Consider the following 18998-nt stretch of genomic DNA (forward strand, 5'->3'; position numbering starts at 1 on the left):
AGGCCCAGGCACTCTACATTTGGTATCTTACTTGTCTGGACCCAAGAACCATTTCTGAATGGATATAGATGCATGCAAATATTACTTTCTTGTCATCTTTCTTCCAGCCTGCTTTATGGAGGAACTACGGGTAACACTGAGGTGGCTGAAACAAACCCTAATTTTCTTTCAATGTATGGTTTAAAATGTTCAGCACACAGTAAGTACTCATTAAACACCATTGATGATGATGAAATGCTCACACATACATCAGCACCATGGAGAGAAGTGACTGCACTATCCAGCTGGGATTTTTGGTTGTTTGTGTTTTAATGGTATTCTAAGTTCAATCGTATTTATTGAGCTCTTACTGTGTGTAAAACACTATATTAAGTCCTTGGAAGAGTACACTATAACAATAAACAGACACATTCTCTTCCTACAATGAGCTTATAGTCTAGAGGGGGAGACAGACATTAATATATATTTATATATAAAGTGCATATATGTACATTGGTGCTGTGGGGCTGGGAGGGGGGAAGAATAAAGGGAGCAAATCAGGATGATGCAGAGGGAGTGGGAGAAGAGGAAAGGAAGGCTTAGTCATGGAATGCCTCTTGATGGAGATATGCTTTCAACAAGGCTTTGAAGCAGAAGAAAATAACTTTGTCATAAATGAGGAGGAAGGGCATTCCAGACCAGAGGCAGGATGTGGGTGAAAGATCAGTGGTAAGAAAGAGGAGACTGAAGCACAATGAGAAGGTTATCAGAGGAGCCAAGTGTGGGGTCTGGGTTGTAGTAGCAGAATAGTGAGGTGAGGTAGAAGGGTACAAGGTGATTGAGTGCTTTAAAGCCAATGATCAGGAGTTTTTGTTTGATGCAGAGGTAGGTGAGAAACTACTGGAGTTTCTTGAGAAGTGGGGAAACATGGTCTGAATATTTTTGTAGGAAAATTATCCGGGCAGCAGAGTGAAGTTGGACTGAAGTGGGGAGACAGGAGGCATGGAGGTCAGCAAGGAGGCTGATACAGGAATCAAGGACCTGATGGGATAGTCAAAGGTCTCCTTTCAATGCTTTTAGACTCTAGGTGGGCTTCACTATAGACAACGATAACATTTACACTGCATGTGACCACCTATACCAGCCTAGGGCTTCATGAAATCAGATCATTGTGTAAGACTTTTACAAAAACAAACTAAAAGAACCCCATCCCGACTGCAAAGTCCACCGTGAGAATTCCGATCCTTTCCAGGTATAGTCCTATGGATCAGAAATTCTGGGAGGTTTGTTCCAGGCACTGGGGTAGACACCAACTAATTCAGTTATACACAGTCCATGTGCCACATGGGGATCATAGTCTTAATCCCAGTTTTACAGATAAGGTAGCACACAGAAATGAAGTGACTTGCCCAAGATCAAACAGCAGGCAAATGGCAGAGCGAGGATTAGAACCCAGGTTAGAACTTACAACCCCCAGGCTCATGCTCTTTCCATTAGGCAACATTGCTTCTCTGTTATTTGGACTACACCTGGAAAGGGTTCTAATCTCAGCTCTACCACTTTGCTCTGTGGCCTTGGGCAAGTCACTTAAATTCTCTGTGCCTCAGTTACCTCATCTGTAAAATGGGGATTGAGACTGCAAGCCCCATGTGGGACAGGGACCGTGCCCAATCTGATTTGCTTGTATCCACTCCAGTGCTTAGTACAGTGCCTGGTACATAATAAGCACTTAAATGCCATAATTATTATTATTAATACCCATGTACTCAGCCCACTTTTAGACTCATAAGGAAATAGATTTATCTAAAGCCTTTAACAGTTTTGCACTGATTTTTTTAAAACAATATTAAGGTGATTTAATGAATCAGGGAAAAGTTACAGTTTGGGAGACATTGCAGTTAAGCTTGTGATAGAATACGGGCCCTGTTCTCCTTGGCTTCCTCAGACTCGGGCTTCATGACAAAGAGATGAGCCCCAGGCTGCCTCCACCATGGAGCCAACACTGGTCCCTGCTCTGCACCTTCCCGTCCAATGTCGACCCCCTGACCCCCACCCCCCGCTGCCACAGAGCCCCACACTAAGAGAAGCTCTGCTTCCCTAAGGTGTCCCTGAGGTTCTTTCTCCTCACTCCCTCTCTTCTCCCCTGCTGCAAACCATGGTCTAAGTTGAGCTCTGTGGTGCAGAGAGGGAAATTTGAGCCACTTTGTAGTTCCTGTGAGCCCCCCAGCACCCAGAGGGAGCTTCAAACTGCCTCCACCATGGAGCTAAACTGTCCTCCCTCATCCCCCTAGACCCTGTCATCTGTGGCACACTGAGAGCACTTGAACCTCTGCCTCTACTTACCCCTTCTATAGTGGGCTGCTGTCTCCATGCCCATGTGCAATAACCACCACCTTCCACCACCACCACTTGTCCTGGGGTTCAGCTCCAATGTCAGACTGCCTCCAGAAGACCAGGACCACCACTTCCTTCCCCCGAAAGCCTCAATGCTGATGGTGTGTCCCCTGCCCCACACCATCTCCTGGAGCCACTGCAAGACACTTCCAACCCCCACCCCAAGGCAGCTGGGGATTTACCCTAGCACCCCAAGTTTCCCCAACACCTTAATATTTTCTTGCTGTCCCCCACCTCTCCACCACTTAGCTCCAAGACAGTGAAACAGACATTAGGGGGAGATCAATAAGAGCACTGGAGGAGAGACAAAAAGGAGACTGAGGGATGCCAACTTCTTGCTCAACCAACAGTGAGAAGCCATGGAATCTGACTGACAGCACAGGGACTGGTTCACACTGATGACATCATCTTTCAGAGGGGCAAGGGGAACTGACCATGCCAGCTATGGAGGGCCTTATGCAATTGGATGAATGTGTTAAAGCCCCACCAGTGTAAGTGGCCAACACTAGTACCTGGACTGACGATCACATGCTCAGATCTCCAGGGAGGTATTCCCATTGAATCATGCTGTTCACAGCAGAGCTCTGGGCTTGGGACAACAGGTAGAGAAGAAGGAATAAGAAGGGCTAAATAAAGACTCTGGGCAAGAAAATGCAACATCAAATATGTCAAAATTTGCAAAAGAATATTCACACAGCACTTGTGTATGTGTCTACATATTTATAATTATAATTCTATTTCTTTTTATTAATGATGTGTATATACCTATAATTGCATTTATTTATAATGATACTACTGATGCCTGTTTACTTGTTTTGATGCCTGTCTCCCCCCTCTTCTAAACTATGAGCCTGTTGTGGGCAGGGATTGTCTCTGTTGCTGAACTGTACTTCCCAAGTGCTTAGTACAGAGCTCTGCACACAGTAAGTGCTCAATAAATGCAATTGAATGAATGAATGAATGAATAAGACTATTGTCTTCTGAATTATTTCATGCTCTGGGGCAGAGCTCTACTGTTTGTTTTTTCCACAAGCAGGAACTGATGCCCACTTGTTCTTGGGGCTATACCAGAGAAAAATGATCACCATTAATAAAGAAACAGAGTCCACCAAAAAGGTTAGAAATGCCAAAATAGTTAATCTTCTCAAAGAAGCATTTTATTTCAATGTTCACAATCAAGGCTCTTTTCATAATACAAAAAGTTTAAAAGCCTCTCTTCCAGGTTGTGGATTAGACAGAGAAAGCAAGGAACAATAAGTGGGGCCAAATTGATAAGGCAGCAAGGGATTCAACGGATGAACTGAACACAAGATCTACAGGGTCTGAACAGAACATTACAGGGAATCTGGAGTGGGAAAACCCCTAATTTTGTCCACTGATGAAGAATGCTTTTCACATGGTGAATGAAAAACCCACTGCCCTATTTCTAGTGTATGCTGGCCCAAAGGAGCTGGAGATCTGGGTCCATTAGAGCCATCTGAAGATAAGGTCTCCTATCACACACACATTCGATTCAGTGCTATGGAAGGGGCTTGGGCAATCACTGGTTGAACCAGGCAGGTGGAGACTGATCACTCATGCAGAAAACCACCAATTCCTGGAATGCAGAAACAGTGGGGCAGAGCAGAGGTGAAGCCGCTAGGACAAGCTATAGGGTTTGGGAGCACACTCCAGTTTGAAGGAGGTGGGAGAGGCTATTTGGTGACAAAACTGCTTGAGGGGAACTTAAGAAAAAATGAGGCAGCTACCAGGGGGTAGCATTTCCCATCTGCCCTCTAGCACCAATGGTCCTGGCTCACCATGGAATGAATATTAGCTGCAGAAAGAGAAGAAATTCTTTCCTCCTTTCCCTTAAAGGGAGTTTACCTGGATCACTTCTTGGAAAGAAAACGGTTGTACTCAGTGGAGAGACTGGGGATAAAACAGAAAGCGCTCTTGCAAGATCGCTCCACCTCCTGCTTCTTACAAGTCGCTATCGAAAGACACGAACAAGCACACTGAACAATAATCACGTTAGCTTGAGCCCTCTGTTTGGGAAGTGAGGTTGGGAGCTTTCTTCTTGGGATAGATAGTGGCTCTTCAGGCTTAGGCCTCCATCTTTTTTTATGCAGCCTTGCCAGCACTGTACTGTCTGTAGTGGAAGAGACTCTTGGAGTCCACCGTGCGAGATTTCTGTATGGCTTCTGCAAAGAGTTTTGTAACCTGAAAATGCAAACAGAGGAGCTTTTACTTAGGGACCTAAATGAAATGACATGAAAGTGAGTATTTAATGAAGCGGGAATGAAGAAGTCAGGAGTTCTGCTCCCAACGTTTAAAGGATCGAGAGATGAAAGGCAGACACATTTTCATCCAATTAGCATTCTCCTGGATCCTAGACTGCCCCAGGAATACATCCATTTCCCGCAGAGGGATTAAAAACTGGCCAAGAAAAAGAAACTGATGGGCAGACAATTTAATGAGTCTTGAAGAAAATCTCTTCTCTTGATGATAAATTAGGTCCGCTCTGTCCAATGGAAATGAACAGACCTGCCACTATCACTTTCAGGGGAACTGATCCTAGTAGCTTGTCTACTTTTCTAAGTGTTAATTATAAGTAACATATAAACGCTTATGTGGGACCTGGTCTTGAAGGAATTGAAATAAAAGTTGAATACCCAACCTCCTTGTTTTAACTTTAGACTCCCAGTCAAGAACGATCTATGGTTACAATCTCTGATTTACCCAATCATGACCCTGGTCTTTGCGAATGAGGTTAAAAGGTGCATATGAAATCTGGAAATTCCAACACCACAGAACAAAACAATGCAAACATCTTCACTAAGCCTAAAAGAGAAGGATGAGGCAAGGTTTTATGGGACTGAACAAGGAAAGGCACTCAAGAAGCCGGGACAGAACCTGGAGTAGGCTCCATCTCAAATTTAAATTAATTAGTCATGTTTATTGAGCACTTATTGTGTACAGAGCACTGTGTTAAGTGCTTGGGAGAGTACAATCCAACAGAATTGGGAGAAACATCTCCTGCTCACAAAGAGCTTACGGTCTAGATAATTTAAATCTGGATCAAGTCCACAGGATCCATCAGGAAGGGGCAAAGAGATATTTCAGGTGGGAACTGTCCACTGTGTGCACATGGCTTTATCAGATGTGAGGAGTTCTAAGTTTTCTCAATCAATCAGCGCTACTCATTGAGTAGTAACTGTCCACTGAGCACTGTATGAGGTACTTGAGAGAGAACAAATTCAGTAGAGTTGACAGACAAATTCTGTGTCTACGAGAAGCTCATGGGGTAGCTTTAAAATTCTTATTTCACAGAAAGAACGGACGTTTGTTGGAGCACTCAAAACTCCAATTTCCTAGATTGGGACAATCACTTGGGGATATTGGAAGCTCTGGTGATAGTCAAAGCTAGGGGAATTCCAAGAGCCTAGTCAGAAGCAGAAGGGTGGGAGTAGGTTATGGGAGTGTCTTCATCGATCATCACGGTATTTGTTAATCACTTATTATGTGCCAGGCACTGTACTGAGTGCTTGGATGGATACAAGCAAATCGGGATAGACATCAATGGTATTTACAGTAAGCATTACTGTGTGCAGAGCTTGTACTAAGAGCTTAGAAAAATACAAGTCTTGCCCAGTTCTCAATCAATCAATCAATCAATCGTATTTATTGAGCGCTTACTATGTGCAGAGCACTGTACTAAGCGCTTGGGAAGTACAAATTGGCAACACATAGAGACAGTCCCTACCCAACAGTGGGCTCACAGTCTAAAAGGGGGAGACAGAGAACAGAACCAAACATACCAACAAAATAAAATAAATAGGAAAGAAATGTACAAGTAAAATAAATAAATAAATAAATAAATAGAGTAATAAATATGTACAACCATATATACATATATACAGGTGCTGTGGGGAAGGGAAGGAGGTAAGATGGGGGGATGGAGAGGGGGACGAGGGGGAGAGGAAGGAAGGGGCTCAGTCTGGGAAGGCCTCCTGGAGGAGGTGAGCTCTCAGCAGGGCCTTGAAGGGAGGAAGAGAGCTAGCTTGGCGGAGGGGCAGAGGGAGGGCATTCCAGGCCCGGGGGATGACGTGGGCCGGGGGTCGATGGCGGGACAGGCGAGAACGAGGTACAGTGAGGAGATTAGTGGTGGAGGAGCGGAGGTTGCGGGCTGGGCAGTAGAAGGAGAGAAGGGAGGTGAGGTAGGAGGGGGCGAGGTGATGGAGAGCCTTGAAGCCCATGGTGAGGAGTTTCTGCCTGATGCACAGATTGATTGGTAGCCACTGGAGATTTTTGAGGAGGGGAGTAATATGTCCAGAGCGTTTCTCAAGCACCAAGGCATAGAGGTGTTGGTTTTTCTTGTCCCCTGTTTGTGCTGCTATTTCTTTCAGTGCCAGAAAGAATGAAAGTTGGCTCAGTAATATGAAGCATGTGGGGAGAGTGGGAGAGGCAAAGGGAGAGATTAGGTGAACATTGGAAGGGAGGGTGAAAGGAATCTTGTGTGATGGGGCAGAGAAGGAGATCTCGGGTACAGATGGGTCGTGGCTTGTAATTCTGGCTTTGCCACTTATCAGCTGTGTGACTTTGGGCGAGTTACTTAACTTCTCTGTGCCTCAGTTGCCTCATCTGTAAAATCAATCGTATTTATTGAGCACTTACTGTGTGCAGAGCACTGTATTAAGCGCTTGGGAAGTACAAGTTGGCAACACATAGAGACAGTCCCTACCCAACAGCAGGCTCACAGTCTAGAAGGGGGAGACAGAGAACAAAACCAAACATACTAACAAAATAAAATAAATAGAATAGATATGTACAAGATAGAGTAATAAATATGTACAAACATATATACATATATACAGGTACTGTGGGGAAGGGAAGGAGGTAAGATGGGGGGATAGAGAGGGGAACGAGGGGGAGAGGAAGGAAGGGGCTCAGTCCGGGAAGGCCTCCTGGAGGAGGTGAGCTCTCAGTAGGGCCTTGAAGGGAGGAAGAGAGCTAGCTTGGCGGATGGGCAGAGGAAGGGCATTCCAGGCCCGGAGGATGATGTGGGCCGGGGGTCGATGGCGTGACAGGTGAGAACGAGGCACGGTGAGGATATTAGCGGCAGAGGATGTAAAATGGGGATTAAGACTGTGAGCCCCAAGTGGGACAACCTGATTACCTTGTATCTTGCCCAGTGCTTGACACATAGTAAGCACTTAAATACCTTCATTATTAATATCATTATTATAGTGGGGGTGGTATTTCTGAGAAACATGAGAGCACAGGGATAGAGTTCTTCAAATCACAGAAAATCTCAGAAAGAGACTTCATCATTGACATGATGTATATGCTGGTAAGCCCTAGCTAGGGGCAAAGGTCAACAGTTCATAGGCACCTTCCATTGAAGGCATTATCTCCTCCAGGGAAGCCTTTCACGACTGAGCCCTCCTCTCCTCTCCTCCCACTCCCTTCTGTGCCTCTAATACTTGCTCCTTCATTTATCTTCCCTCTCTTCCCCACAGCACATATGTAGGTATCTGTAATTTATGTATCCATTTATTTATTTATATTTATATCTGTCTCCCCCTCTAGACTGTGAGCTTGTTGTGGGCAGGGAATGTGTCTGATGTTATAGTATACTCTCCCAAGCGCTTGGTACAGTGCTTTGCACACAGTAATTGCTCAATAAATAAGATCATTATTATTGTTCCGTTGGGCCTAAGTCAGCTTATCTCCAGAACAATGGAGAATCTAACCAGGTAAGGGCAGGTGATTCAGGGAAGCAACATGATTTAGTGGATAGCACATGGGCCTCAGAGTCATAAGAGAAGCAGCGTGGCTCAGTGGAAAGCGCACGGGCTTGGGAGTCAGAGGTCATGGGTTCAAATCCCGCTCCGCCAATTGTCAGCTGTGTGACTTTGGGCAAGTCACTTCACTTCTCTGTGCCTGTTACCCGTACCATCTGTACCATTTTACCATCTGTAAAATGGGGATTAAAATTGTGAGCCCCACGTGGGACAACCTGATCACCTTGTATCCCCCCCAGTGCTTAGAACAGTGCTTTGCACATAGTAAGCGCTTAACAAATACCATCATTATTATGTCTGTTGTGCGACCTCGGGCAAGTCACTTAAATTCTCTGAGCCTGTTACCTCAGCTGTAAAATGAGGATTAAGATTGTGAGCCCCACGTGGGACAACGTGATCACCTTGTATCCTCCCCAGCACTTAGAACAGTGCTTTGCACATTGTAAGCGCTTAACAAATGCCATTATTATTGTTATAGAAGGACCTGGGTTCTAATCCCAGCTCTGCCACTTGTCTGCTGTGTGACCTTGGGCAAATCACTTCTCTGTGACTCCATTCCCTCATCTGTAAAATGGGGATTAAAGAGTGTGAGCCCCATGTGGAACAAGGACTGTGGCCAACCTAATTTACTAGTATCTAGCTCAGTGCTTAGAACAGTGCATGGCACATGGTAGGTGCTTACCAAGTACCATAATAATTATTATTATTCATTACTGGTTGCGCTTGGCCATCAGTGTGACTGCCCTGCATCCCACAAGGAAGTCAGTGGATCCAAATTCTGGTTAATTCAAGTGCAAATCAGTGTGGCCTCATAGAAGGAGCATAGCACTGGGAGTCCAAAGACCTGCATTCTAATCCTGACTCTTCCACTTGCCTTTTGAGTGACCTTAAATTCTCATGCCTCTGTTTCATCACCTGTAAAATGGAGAGTCAATACCTGCTCTCCCTTAGACTGAAAGCCCTGTGTGGGACAGGGACTGTGTCCAATCAAGTTACGAGGTTTCTATCCCAGTGGTTAGCACAAAGTTCAAGCAATCAATTGTATTAATTGAGCACTTGGGAGTGTACAATATAAGAGGGATCTTAACATATAATTACAGTTCCTACTATCATTATCATTAAATCCTTCAGTATCAGGCCTGGGGGTTATCTTGAGCTGTCAGAGGTGAAGGACCGAGGGCAGAAGGGAGAGAAAGTCACCTGCAAGGTGAAGAAAATGGATTCCACCAGCTGAGATCCAGCTATGTACCCTGCCACATTGTGCTATACTTTCCCAAGCATTTAGTACATTGCTCTGCATACAGTAAGTGCTCAATAAATACCACTGATTGACTCAATTCCCTATTATTCCATCTACAAGGGACCAACTGACCTGGAAGTTGGTGAGCAGAGCAATTCCACTGTCAACAGCTGTCCGACGAATCACATAGTTGTCATGGATAAACCTAGTGTTGTTGTTGGGGAGATTAATCACCATGTCAATGTTCCCTTCCTTTATCAACCTAGAAGAAAGAAGAGAAAATGTAGAAGATGAATCCAAGCAGAGAGCTACAATGCCTAGCAGAGGGTCTCACTACCTGACACTAGGAGGAAGAATGGCCTGTCATTATTGGACTAAAACAATCTTCTTTAGCATGTTCCTCAGGCTGCTCAGCTGAAAATTTGACTAAATAAAGGATGGATTTTCTTTTCATTTTCAAAATACTATCTAGAATGAGACACTTCTTTCCACATTAAACCAACCACTTGCTAAGGTGCTGAGCCCCTAGGTAACGATTTTTCTCCTCTTCAATCCATTTGCTTCTGAGAAAAAAATGTTTCCCCTCTCTCTTTAGAAACTTCCAATTCTCTGATTCTACTTGGGTGGATCTCAGCAAATGGTTCAGGAATGTAGTCACCCAGCTCTGAATCTGCTTCCTCACAGAAGAGACGGGGAGACGTTTAAATGTCAAATGATGTGAAGTAGTGCTAATTATTGTTTGATTAAAACCCTTAACAGAGTGGCTTAGGGCATCTCAGAAACAAGGAGGGGGCAAAACACTGAGCAATTCCTACTTTAATTCGATAATGATTTATCATTCAGCTTCTCGAGTGGCCTATCTGCACAGCCCAAAGTGCAGCCCATCCCTGAACTCTCTCAGGTTCTGCAATAATGTCTTACTGGATGGATACTCTCACCTAGGTGTCCTGGGTTTCTACCACGCAAAGCCATTAGTAATAATGGGAACTGTATCTCTGCAGGCAGGCATACTGAGTTGAAAATAATATACCCTGTAAAATTGTATTCTCTCCTATGGAGAGCCAATCGATAGAATCAAAGGATGGCCCCCAATTATTCCACGGTCAGTTATGAAATGGAAAGAAACAGGCATTGCTCACATTTGATAATTGGCACTAAAATGACTTTGCCCTTGTATTATTTGTGCCATGTCATCTGGGAAAGAAATGACCATTTAAACTGATGTAGTTAGCTCTGTATGCCAGAAAAGCAGAAATAGCACCTCAGGGCCAGTATGAGATAGGGAGTGGATTTGAGCACTGACACTAGACTCCAGGGTACAGTTATCTAACTCTGAAATTGTAAAGAACACCCAAGCCAGCCCAACCCTCCCAAGGGCAGATGAGGATCTAAAGTATTTCCTTCAAAAGCTCCAGGGATGGGACTGTAAGCTCATTGTGGGGCCAGGAACCTGTATGCCAGCTCTGTCATACTGTACTCTACCAAGTGCTTAGTACAGTGCTCTGCACACAGTAAGTGCTCAATAAATATCATTGATGATGACGGGAATTTACAGTGCCTTTCAGTAGCTTATTCCCATGTGCTATCACCCAACTACCCAGAAATTCTTCCTTAGGTCTAACTGAAATCTCTTCACCTTAATTCAAGTCACTTCCTCTGGTTCAGCATGAAACACTCTCCTCATCAAAACACTTCATCTATCATTCCACTGTAGCAAGTCATTCACTCCTGGCTTTCTTTTCTCCAATTTAAACAAGGACATGTATTTTTCAACTTTCCTTGGAGACACCTATTTTAATCATTTTATATTTTATTTTATAAAATATTTTATATTTTAACCAGATTGAGTCCCCTTTTCCCTCTCCTCCTCCCCATCCCCCCACCCTACCTCCTTTGCCTCCCCACAGCACTTGTATATATATTTGTACAGATTTATTACTCTATTTTACTTGTACATATTTACTATTCTATTTATTTTGTTAATGATGTGCATATAGCTTTAATTCTATTTGTTCTGATGATTTTGACACCTGTCCACTTGTTTTGGTTTGTTGTCTGTCTCCCCCTTCTAGACTGTGAGCCCATTGTTGGGTAGGGACCATCTCTATATGTTGCTGACTTGTACTTCCAAGCGCTTAGTACAGTGCTCTGCACACAGTAAGCGCTCAATAAATACAATTGAATGAATGAATGAATGAGAATCAATATATTCTCTCTTCTCTGAGCCTTCACCATCCTCTTGATTACCAGAACTGAATCCAGGTCACTGTTTAGGGGCTGGCCAATGTTCACAATAAAGATCTACTTCCTGATCTCACACGCCACCCTCCTATTAAAAACTCCAGTTCCATGCCAAAGTCTTCAACAAACTCAGTGTGATTGATTCTGACACCTAAGACATCAGAATTTACCTACCACTAACAGAAGTTACCTAACAGTAACTGGACCTAATGGATCTTTCCCCTCTCATGGGTCTATGTTGCTTTATTGTCACCCATGCATGTACTCCTTTTCTCTGTCCCTCTTGAATCTCATCTCTGTGATTTTCCAATGTGTCCACTGCTTTGAATTTCACTCCAGCCTTCCACAGTGTCTGTAAACCTGCTCAATTGGGAAGCTTCTGCATGTAGCTGGGCCAGTTCTCAATTCCTTCATTCAAGTCTTCCCTCATTATTTTAAGGGTAACCAGTCCCAATGTGTCCACTGTTTTGAATTTCACTCCAGCCTCCCACAGTGTCTGTAAACCTGCTCAATTGGGAAGCTTCTGCAAGTAGCTGAGCCAATTCTCAATTTCTTCATCCAAGTCTTCTCTAATTATTTCAAGGGTAACCAGTCCCATGATTACATGTGGTAGCCTCTAAAGTCTTGTAGTGCCAATCCAAACTGAGCTTCGGTCTTACTTTCTGATGGGAGAGAGGCTGGGATTCTGTCCCTCCTGGGATGGCCAAGCCACAGGGGTTGCAGGAACATTGTTTGCATTCAGCCAGTCTGAAGTAGCTTCTGTGGCGTAGAGCTGCAGAATCAGAATAGAAATTGAAGTTTACTTCGGGTATTACCAAGTAAGAACTTTCCATCATTTAACAGTTTCTTTAGACGTTCAGGCCCAAGTTTCTCAATTCCTTCACCACTAAGTTTCTAGCTTTTAAAGTGCTAGGTAATGCATGAATGATGAATTATAAATCTGAAATAAAGCAACTTTCTATCTTCTGGCATTGGCTAGGCAATTCCCCAAATTATTACACTGACCCCTGCTAAATGAAAGTCCCAGTGGATCAAAAGATGGGCTCCAAATTCTTGGAGGGTGGCTAGGGAATGCACCCTATTTGGCCCTGTAGGACACATGACACAAGACAGGGAAGCAGTGTGGCCTTAGTGGAAACAGCAAGTCAATTATCTGGGCCTCAGGTTCCTCATATGTAAAATGAGGATGTTCTCCCTGTTCTCCCTCTCACTTAGACTGCGAGCTCCTTATGGGACTGTCCAAACTGCGTATATTGTACCTACCCCAGTGCTTAGAACAATACATGGCACAAAGTAAGTGCTCAACAAATCCCACAGTTGCTGTTATTAAGACACCCCAAGGCCTCCATGTAGATTACCATCCAACTTCATCCCAACTAGAGAAGCAGCGTGGCCTAGTAGATAGAACACAGGCCTGGAAATCAGAGTACCTGGGTTCTAATTCTGGCTTTGCCACTTTTCTGTTATGTGACCTTGGGCAAAGCATTTAACTATTCTGTGCTTTGGTTACCTCATCTGTAAAATGAGGACTAACACTGTGGGACATGGACTATGCCCAATCTGATTAGCTCATATCTATCCCAGAGCTTAGTACAGTGCCTGGTAAGTATGTAATGAATACCATTAAAAAAAGCAAACAAGATGGGACAGAGTGGCCCTTAGTCTAATCCAATTTTAGCTCACTGTTCATGGGAAGAAACCCCTCCCACTGCACTGTTGTATTTTTAGCCTTTAGATTCTATCACCATATGAACTCATGATGTACAAATGAAGAGGTGAAAATAGAAATACATTGAGGCTGGAATTGCTCCAATATTTCCATCCTGGGGACCCTGCACATTTCTGGGAGACAAGTGGCCAGAAGATTTTCCAAAATTTCAGGATCAATATTTCATTCGCTCAACTTTTCTAAGTTGTGGAGAAACCTAGATATTTCCACCAAACTGTGCCATTTTCCGGGTTGAAAGACAATGTGGAGCTCTTTCAGATCCCAGAGGTTCTCATTACAGGTCTAAAACAACACTCTGGTTCGTGGCCAGATTTCAGGGCTGAAAGAAAACAGCTTGAAATAAAAAAGAATACCACATACCTTGAAACCCTCATTGTGAAGCTGCTCGGCTACACCAAGGAATCTGGGCCGGAATGATTGCTGAAGAGAGATTGAGATGTTGTTGTGACTTCTTGATCATTGAACAATAATAGGTAGTATTTATTGAGCTCTTACTGTGTGCAGAGTGCTGTAGTAAATGCTTGGGAGATAAGTAGTTAAGCCCTTAATATCACTACATCAAATATGGAATTTCTTCAAATATTCTAATGAAATACCATATATTGTTTCATGCCCAGCATATATCAAAATAATTGAAAGCAAATATTTTTTTTTACAAGAAGCCTCCTTGAAAGGGGATGTTGAGTTATTTTAGAAAAATAGGCCACCCTGTATAAATGTGAACGTACAAAGCATGGCCTTTTGGGGTATTTGAATAAATATTAGAGCTTACTTCCTCTCAGCTTTGATATTGAAGACATTCATTTTTAAAGATAAGAAGAAAACTAAGCAGGAAATATAGCCAGTGAAGCATAAACTGTATTCAGCTATGAGTCTGTTTTAGAGGTAAAAAGTTAAAACCAAATATTATCCAGTATTCACTCCAATATTTCAAAATCTCTTTATAAAACCAAGTATACTAAATATTTTGACAACTGCTTTTTACCTTTGAGGATGTGTTTCAAGACATTTTACTCTAAAAATCCCAAGCTTTATTCATAAGCTGAGGCAAGATCTCAAGATCAGTTAGATGACTGAAGAATTGTTTTCAAATGGAAAAGTATTTCAAACTCTGGGGTCATATTGGACTGCTAATTTGAATTCTCTCTGAGGGAAGGCTCAGTACCTTTGATGAAACGTGTGAAGTATTAAGAACATTTGGTCTGGAAAAATTCAGTGTTGACTAATAATTACCTTCAGAAAAAAACAGGATAGTTTCACAAATAATGGTAACCTTTTTTTTTCCATTGAGAAGAGAACAGAAGGAAATGGTATTAAATTGAAGCACCAGACATTAAGGCGAGACATAAGAATTATTCCTGTATTTCCATAACAATTGTTAGAAATACTGGAACAGCTTGCTATATTTGTTTTTAGATAGATGTAACAATGTGGATTTGGATGTGGATGTGTATATGCATGTTTGTATGTACATGTGTGGATATATATGTATACATAGATATACACACACATACATGTAGAGAGAGAGGAAGAGTCAGAAGGGAGAGAGAGGGAGAGAGAGGGAGAGAGAGAGGAGAGAGAGAGAGACAGAGAGAGAGAGAGAGAGAGAGAGAGAGAGAGAGAGCGAGCACTGCTGTCTATTTTCAAAGATGCTACAGACAGTAAGCTCCTGCCCAAGTGGCAAGAAAACAGTTCATCAGACTCTCATTCCTTTGGTGACTCAGGTTTGTTTTTGTGCAGAGAGACAATAATTGGGGCATTTTTAAGTTCCTCCTTTATGAGGAGAGAATGAATTATAGTTCTGAATAGAATAGATAACCCAGAATTTCAATAATATCCAGGTTAGAAACTCAATTAAATAGCACATTTCAGTCTCTTCAGGTAGTCATAAAGTAACACATCCCCACACATACAATCCGTCACCAAAACATGCTGGTCTCACCTTCACAACATTGCTAAGATCCACCCTTTCCTCTCCATCCAAACCACTAACTTGCTGGTTCAGTCTCTCATCCTATCCCGACTGGATTACTGCATCAGCCTCCTTTCTGATCTCCCATCCTCCTGTGTCTCCCCACTTCAGTCTATACTTCACTCTGCTACCCAGATTATCTTTGTTGAGAAACGCTCTGGGCATGTTACTCGTCTCCTCAAAAACCTCCAGTGTTTGCCTGTCAACCTACGAATCAAGCAAAAACTCCTCACTCTCGGCTTCAAGGCTCTCCATCACCTCGCCCCCTCCTACCTCACCTCCCTTCTCTCCTTCTACAGCCCAGCCCGCACACTCCACTCCTCTGTCGCTAACCTCCTCCCTGTGCCTCGTTCTCGCCTGTCCCGACGCCGACCCCTGGACCACATCCTTCCTCTGGCCTGCAATGCCCTCCCTCCATACATCCACCAAACTAGCTCTCTTCCTCCTTTCAAAGTCCTACAGAAAGCTCACCTCCTCCAGGAGGCCTTCCCTGACTGAGCCCCCCGTTTTTCCTCTCCTCCTCTCCATCGCCCCCCTCCCTCCGCCCTAACCCCTACCCCTTGCCACAGCACTTGTATATATTTGTACATATTTATTACTCTATTTTCATTGTACATATTTACTATATTATAGTAAATTTAGCTATAGTATATTTACTATAGCTGTAATTCTATTTATTCTGATGGTATTGATGCCTGTCTACTTGTTTTGTTGTCTGTCTCCCCCTTCTAGACTGTGAGCCCATTGTTGGGTAGGGACCATCTCTGTGTTGCCAATTTGTACTTCCCAAACGCTTAGTACAGTGCTCTGCACACAGTATGTGCTCAATAAATACGATTGAATGAATGAATGAAACATAAAAGGAAATTTGGGATTAATATGATGTTCAGCTGGCATTTTAGACTACTTGGCAGATAGATTTGGGATTGCATCTCTTCCTGGAGTCTGGGGAAGCCAGCTGGACCAAAGGCAGCCTAGAGCCTGCAAAAGAAGTAATCCTCCCCAAGACTTTCCGTCCCAGAATAGAGTGCTGCCATTCAGCCATATATCTATTATAGATTTTTTTTAAAAATTGGAAAAGATGAACCACTTTGGCAGAGGTTTTAATTAAAATATTTTGAGGGGGCTGGGTAGGAATGTAATTTTTCTCTTCTTTTTAAAGTAAAAGGGGTCAGTAAGTCATCTAAGATTTAGAGACACCAGTTAGAATCATATTATGAAACATTTCCAGTTCTGCACCCCAACCGGAAAAGATAAATATCCAACATGACAGTATTGGCAGGTTCTCAGCCAGGCAAACCCTCTGCCTTGTGGCCCAGCATATTAGGTATCACAACAGCATTATAAAAGTTCCATCAAGCATGTATTGAACACTTGTGACACATAAAACAGCCTCTCCACAAAAAGAAATTACAGTTGTCAGCTTGCATCTGAGGAACCCCAGATTTAAAAGGTGATGGAAAGTACTTGGGTAAAGAACTATTAGTTACTAGAGGTAAAAAGTACAAGTTGATTTATTTACCGGGAGCCATTTATCAGTAAGCGCTCTTTTCTGCCTTTTTTTTAAAAAAAAAAGATTAATGTTTTATTTCCTGAAATCATCCTTTTCCCTTTGATGAAGCTGTGAAAATGAGTCCAAATGCTCCCTCCCTAAATTCCCAGAGATTGATCTGGAGTTTGGGGATTGTAAGACTACATTTTCCCCTAATGATACCAGATGGGAGATAAAAAATACTGCAATCATATACAGTCACATGGAGTTGGGATTTAAAAATAAATCTCTTGCTTCCAGGTCATGACCTTAAAAGCAGCAAAGATATCAAAATGCTGCTGCTCATGACATAAGCATCAATGAATAGCTCAAAAAGGAAGTAAAATAGAAATAGAAAGGCCCCGTGCTCTACTGTTGAGTAAATTATTTACTGTCAAAAAGAGTCCTGGGAAAACTGGTAACAGGAAAGATTTCCCTGGGATGGGTAATGAAGGAAAGTTTGGATGGAACAGAACAGGTTGAGGTGGGCATCAAAATAATGCAAGAGAATCAAAAAGAATGATTCAGCTGACATTCTAATTCAGCTTCCACATTTTCCACATTCAAGCACTGATATTTGGTAACCAGCAACCCAATAGAAGGCATTTCACTAAACAGAAACTTCTACTTGGAGAATTGATTGAATGATTGATTGATTCAGCCATATGGAACAGGAGTCTAGCCCATGAAAAGTTTTAGTGCCATGGAGCCATTGAAAATAATTCAACAGAGATATACATTAACTTGGTCTAGCAGAGTATCACTACATCAGAAAGAAGAAAAGTCCAACATAGTTTTCTCTGGTTCGTTCCCACTGGATGCCAGGAGATATGAACAGTATTAGAAGCAGCAGGACCTAATGGAAAAACCAAGGACCTGGGAATCAGAGGACCTGGGATCTAGTCCCATTTTTGCCACATCAGCTGTGTAACCTTGGGAAAGTCACTCAATTTATCTGTGCCTCAGTTCTCTCATCCGCAAAATGGGGGTTAAAGCTGTGAGCTCCATGGGGGACTTGGATTGTGTCCAACCTGATTATCTTGTATCAACCTCCGCACTTCTGACACACAGCTAACAAATAACAATAATAATAATAATAACAATTAATAACAGAATAAAGGAAAATTTTGTGATCAAAGTGACCTCTTCAACAGAAATAAACTCAATCACTCCCTTGTCCAGGTTCACAATGGTCAGAGTACACCACATTACAAGTGCTTAGAACAGTGCCTTGCACACAGCAAACACTCAAATACAATTGAATGAATTTGGGCCTCCCTGCCTTCATTTTTCCTTATTGCCCTCTCTCTCTCCTGTCCAATACCCTCCCTCTTGAACAATGACACACTGTCCAGATCAGCCCTCTTTCTCCTCCAATGTGGTAACCACAGGGTGGGAGAAGGGTATTCATATTCAATCACTAAATCCTGTTGGTTCAATCTTCACATCATTGCTTTAATCCATCCTTTCCTCTCCATCCAAACTACTACCATATTAATCCAAGCACTTTTCTAACTGCTCCTGTATCAGCCTCCTTGCTGACCTCCCTGCCTCCTTTATCTCTCCATTTCAATCCATACTTCATTCTCCAGCCCGGATCAGTTTTCTACAAAACATTCAGACCATGTTTCCCCATTCCTCAAAAACCTCCAAACAGAAACTCCATCTCCGCATCAAACAGAAACTCTTTACCATCAGCTTCAAAGCCCTCAGTCCCCTTGACCCTTCCTACCTCACTTCTCTACTTTCCTACTACTACCAAGCCCACGTACTTTGCTCGTCTATGCCAACCTACTCATTGTATCTCAAACCCATCAATCTCACAGCCGACACCTCACCCATGTTCTGCCTCTGGCCTGGAATGCTCTCCCTCTTCACATTCTACAGATAATTACTCTCCCCACCTTCAAAGTCTTATTGAAGACAGATCTCCTCCAAGAGGCCACTTTACTGAGCCTTCCCTTCCTCTTTTCCCACTCCTGTCTGCATCGTACTGACCTGCTCCCTTTATTCATCCCTGCTCCCAGACCCACATCACTTATGTACATATTTGTAATTTATTTATATTAATGACTCTCTCCCCACCTCTAGACTTGTTGTGGGCAGGAATTTTGTGTCCATTTATT

At 43.0% G+C, this 18998-nt stretch overlaps 1 protein-coding gene across 1 annotated transcript in view; it reads right to left on the reverse strand.

Moving 5' to 3' along the window:
- Nucleotides 1–3490: 3490 nt before the first annotated feature.
- CPS1 (carbamoyl-phosphate synthase 1) overlaps nucleotides 3491–18998 on the reverse strand; it is a 154615-nt gene continuing 139107 nt past the window's right edge. Inside the window, exons 35-38 of the mRNA XM_038748821.1 lie at nucleotides 13730–13789; nucleotides 12300–12412; nucleotides 9532–9661; nucleotides 3491–4575 (exon numbers count right to left, since the gene is read on the reverse strand). Of these exons, the coding sequence (XP_038604749.1) occupies nucleotides 4477–4575; nucleotides 9532–9661; nucleotides 12300–12412; nucleotides 13730–13789 (402 nt within the window). The 3' untranslated portion in view covers nucleotides 3491–4476. The remainder of the gene's footprint in view (nucleotides 4576–9531; nucleotides 9662–12299; nucleotides 12413–13729; nucleotides 13790–18998) is intronic.

The sequence above is a fragment of the Tachyglossus aculeatus genome, chromosome 7 (assembly GCF_015852505.1).
Source record: "Tachyglossus aculeatus isolate mTacAcu1 chromosome 7, mTacAcu1.pri, whole genome shotgun sequence".
NCBI lineage: Eukaryota > Metazoa > Chordata > Mammalia > Monotremata > Tachyglossidae > Tachyglossus > Tachyglossus aculeatus.